Raw genomic sequence first — 4,699 nt, 5'->3', positions numbered from 1 at the left:
GTATAGAGAATGAATCAACACCTTCTGACCAATCACAGTCCAGAACTCAGCATTTATGGTGTTTATCATGTTTTCCTCGTTACAGGCGTTTATATTTAGAGGTGTGGGATCGCGATAACAAGTGGGATGATGACCTTCTGGGTAAAGTGTACTTCATTCCTACACGAGGCGTCAACGTGAAGAAGCAGTTCCGTCTGAAACACGGCACGCTCTTCGTCTCCATCACGGCCGTCTGCGGTCCAAATCTTCAGGGAGCAGTGTGCGAGCGCTACGCCCCTGCACCTGAAGCCGAGCGACTGCTCACCTACCCCGAGCTGCTCCAGAACCAGCGTCTCGCCTGGATTGAGGAAAACTATCACAGAGGGAGAAACATCTCCATGATGTAGAGAGGAGAGATCGTTTACTTCTCATCCGCTCACCGCTGAGATCAACACCGTGCTTCCAGCCCTGCTTTTACATGTTGCTCATATCCTGCTTTTATTTTTCTTGCTTAGATACCATAAATTCACCTAAGATAGTAGGGTTAGTGCACAGCAGTGACATCTTCCCAAATTTAAAATAATAATAATAATAATAATAATAATCTTTATTGTTCAGGATTTCACGGAGTGTTTTTGTGATTGTTGCGGAGAAAAATGCGTGACTTTGTTGCGGCTTTGTAAAAAATTTACGATGCAGCCTGTGGAGTTTTTTGTGCTGTTTGTTGTGGGGGAAACTGCTCGAATCGGTGACTTCACAGTCGCAGGAAATAGTTTTGATTGATAGATATTGATTTAACAATTAAAAACAACAACATTAATAAAACAGTCCTCAAGACGACCTGCTACGTTGTTGAGACAGTCCGAGGGCTTACATCCTCAACAGCTGTAAAATGGTGCGTTTTCGTGTCCAAACCTGCCACATTTACAAAACGCTCTTCTTCGTACTCACATGCATACGCTGTTCAATGCAAATCAGCCATCAGTTAATACAGTAATTTAGCCACGCCCACAAAACTCCATAAAAGGCAAAGATAGCTGAAATGCCACTTCAGCCACCGCAGTGCATCGGCTACTATATAATAATAATAAATACGTGATTTAATCGTGACGCGTAATCCGTTTATGAACTCACAGGAAGCCATCGACTCGACCGTTACACCATCTGAAGACGATCGATCAAGTTTCACGTTAGTAATTCAACTTATAATCTCATTTACACAAACTCAGGAGTGAAACGTAGGATATGAACGTTTTATTCTGAAGTAACTGGATTTTCAGAAACACATTTCTTATGTAAAAACTCCTTACATAAACCGAGTAAACGGTTCCTAAAGCAGCTGTATTATTATTTACACACTCACATGATTATCAGGGCTGATTTTATTAAGTGACGCAGCAACAGAGTTTAAGCTGTTCGTTATTATTCCTCCATTTTATTTTTGACATTTCTTTCTTCTTGAAAATATCTTTACATCCGATCAAAGATAATAATTGTTCATGTAAAAATCGCATGACATCTCCACTTCATTTACTTCTAGCCAGTCGTGTAAACACAGCCCAGTGCTAAAGTTAGCCGGCTAATTAGTTAGCTTACATAACAGTGAGTAGGTTTATGACTTTACACAACTAATATTTCCACATGAAAAACGCTGACTGCGGCTATATTGTAGCTTCAGTACGGAATATTAACCAGAACCAGGGAATTTGTGATCACTGCTGCTTGCAAAATATACTTTGATGATTATTAGCTATTTTTTCTTCGTTTGTTTGATTGTTGCTTATTGTATTTGATTTGATTATTAACAATAATTCTAACTGATCTACAGTCACAGTAAAATATCCAGCACATTCATGAAATCCCAGAATGCACAAAATCGTTGGATTTTGCGTTGGCTATTTTTATTGAAAATGTACTAAAATAATCCGTAGCATAAAATGTACTAGTTAATAAAGCTTTAATAAAAATGATTTTCTCACAATGTGTCATGATTCCTGCGAAACAAAGGAGAGAAAGCTAAATACTAAAACACTTATTCTTGAGGCTGATGAATGGTTTCCACCTCATTACACTCCCTGTGTACACATGCTCGCTGATCCTGTTTTAAACAGCTCAGTGTGCAGTCATGGAGTTACCGATACCACGATACCACGTCCAAAACAGGAAACAGTGAGGACAGCTGAGGGACTCGTACACAGCTATTACACAAGGTGCAAACTGATACCGATCACTGATACTCAAGAAGACAACACTATACATATTAAGAGCCAGGGGGTGTAAACTTTTGAACAGGATGATCGGTGTAAATCGGAATCCTTCAGTTGTCCTCGGTGTGAAAAGATGGATCTGAACATCATACAGCCGCTGTTGGAAAGAGCTCAAATATGCAGAAGATGCTGGAAAAGTAAAGAATGTGCAGGAGCTGGAGGATTTTTCTGAAGAACAGTGGGCAGTTTAACTGCTCAGGACAAACAAGGGACTCGTGAACAACTCTCACAGAACATTTAACATTTCGGGCATTTGCCAGACGGCCTTACCCAGAGCGACTTACATCTATCTCATTTATATAGCTGAGCAGTTGAGGGTGAAGGGCCTCACTCAAGGGCCCAGCAGTGCTGGGGCTTGAACTGCTGACCTTCTGAGCAGTAACCCAGAGCCTTTAACCACCGAGCCACCACTGCACCTCATACATAAAAACAGTCATGGATCATCCAGGTAACGACACACAGTATAATGAACAGAGCTCTACAGTTGGCTAAGATGCCTTTTGTGAGTCTTTGCATTTTTTGTGGATTGCAGTAACAACTTAAGGTGCATACTGCCACCTAGTGTGCCAGAGTACACATTACTGTTGTAATTTATAGTATAGTATAGTATAGTATAGTATAATATACAGTAGTACATATAGAATGTATTAGGTCAGTTACCTTTAATAACGAACAGGTCCCCTAGCAGAGTAACCACATGGTGTAGTTCACCACAGCAGCTATGGATTAACTGTGACAACCAGAATAGGCTTTAATTAATAATTCCTTATATTTATACAGCACTTTTCTAGACACAAAGCACTTTACATAGTGTACCACCACTAGTGTGTATCCTCCACCTGGATCATGAGAGGCAGCCATAGTGCTCCAGAACTCCCACCACACACCAGCTATTAGTGGAGAGGAGAGTGTGATGAAGCCAGTTCAGAGATTATTAGGGGTGATAGAGAAGGGTCAATGGGGGAATTTGGGCAGGAGCCCGTTGTTATACCCCTACTCTTTACCATAAGTGTCCTGGAATTTTTAATGACAGAGAGTCAGGATCTCGGTTTAACGTCTCATCTGAAAGACAATGCTGTTTTTACAGTATAGTGTCCCCGTGATTATTAGACCCCACACTGACCACAGGGTGAACGCCCCCTGCTGGCCTCACTAACACCACTTCCAGCAGCAACCTTAGTTTCCCCCAGGAGGTCTCCCATCCAGGTACTGACCAGACTCAACACTGCTTACCTTCAGTGAGACACCAGCTGAGAACTGCAGGGAGATATGACACTGGCAATAATTTTTTTTTTTTTTTTTTTTGTCTAATTTTGTCATTACTGTTACAACAACCTCCTTTTGGGGAAACGGTTTTGCTTGAAATGTGTGTGTGTGCGCGTGTCCATGCAATCTTTCTTGGTTTGAGGTGTTCTTTTCTAATGCATTTCTAGTGAAATTCATACCCTGCTGAAAAAAACACCAATAGAAACCATTACAGAAATTCTAATGCTTTTAATGGTCATAATGGGAATTGTATTGGTTTTAATGGAAACTATAATGGTCCTTGTGGGTCTCTACTGGTAATGTGTTGGGTTCTATTGGTGGCATGTTTATGTCTAGAATATGGCCCAAAACTCACTGCATTTCTTAATGTTTTTAATTGTATTTGTAGTGGAAACCATTGGAATTTCTGTACTGGTTTCTATTGTTTTTTGTTTCAGCAGGGTTCATATGTAAGTGTGGCTTTAGCATCCAAATATATTTTAGGAACACTTTATCACCTACAAAGCTCACTGCAATCCATTACAAAAAATAAATATCTCTATTGTTATATTGCATAAGTATTCACCCCCCACTGACCTTTCTCCTCATGGCGTGGTGTAACAAGGCATAATGTGTTTATTTAATTAGCTTTAATGTGTCAGGTGTCTTTACCAGAGAGGAATCAGAAGATATTGTGATGAAGCTCTGTCTGTTAGGACAGAAAATTAAATACTAAAACAAACAAACACCAAAGCTCCCTAAATCACAAATGCAGTAAAGCCGCATCAAATCCACGGAAATGTGAATGGAGAAACGTAGCCGTCTCATAACAAAGGGCGTGTGACGTCAGTCTTTCCGTTCCCATCCCGGAAGTCGCCTGGGTTCCATGAGCTGCATAGTGCGCATGCGCAGTACGAAACGACGGCTCAAGGCTCTTTCCCATTAATGACGCGTTACCGTGCGCGTAAAGGCGTGTTTACGGTCATTTATATACACACATGAATGCAGAGAGTCAGACAGAGAGACGGGGGGGCGGGGGGACCTACCACACTACCGTACAAAACAGTGTGTCAGAGATTAACGCTGAAAACTAGCTAGCTAAGCGTTTAACGTCCCTGTTGCCATGACAACCGGCTCCATATTAAGTATCCAAATAGTACGCACTCAGAAATATGGAGGAATAATAAAGCAGACTGTGATATTAAAGC

At 41.0% G+C, this 4,699-nt stretch overlaps 1 protein-coding gene across 1 annotated transcript in view; it reads left to right on the top strand.

The window, feature by feature from the left end:
• The window catches only part of prf1.3 (perforin 1.3), a 6,929-nt gene extending 4,986 nt beyond the window's left edge, over positions 1 to 1,943 (top strand). The window contains exon 4 of the mRNA XM_053613552.1: positions 86 to 1,943. Within this exon, the coding sequence (XP_053469527.1) occupies positions 86 to 386 (301 nt within the window). The 3' untranslated portion in view covers positions 387 to 1,943. The remainder of the gene's footprint in view (positions 1 to 85) is intronic.
• The last annotated feature ends 2,756 nt before the right edge of the window (positions 1,944 to 4,699 follow it).

This window comes from Ictalurus furcatus, chromosome 24 (genome assembly GCF_023375685.1).
Source record: "Ictalurus furcatus strain D&B chromosome 24, Billie_1.0, whole genome shotgun sequence".
NCBI lineage: Eukaryota > Metazoa > Chordata > Actinopteri > Siluriformes > Ictaluridae > Ictalurus > Ictalurus furcatus.
The sequence above is the reverse complement of the archived record's forward strand: the minus strand, read 5'-3'. Positions and strand labels throughout refer to the sequence as shown.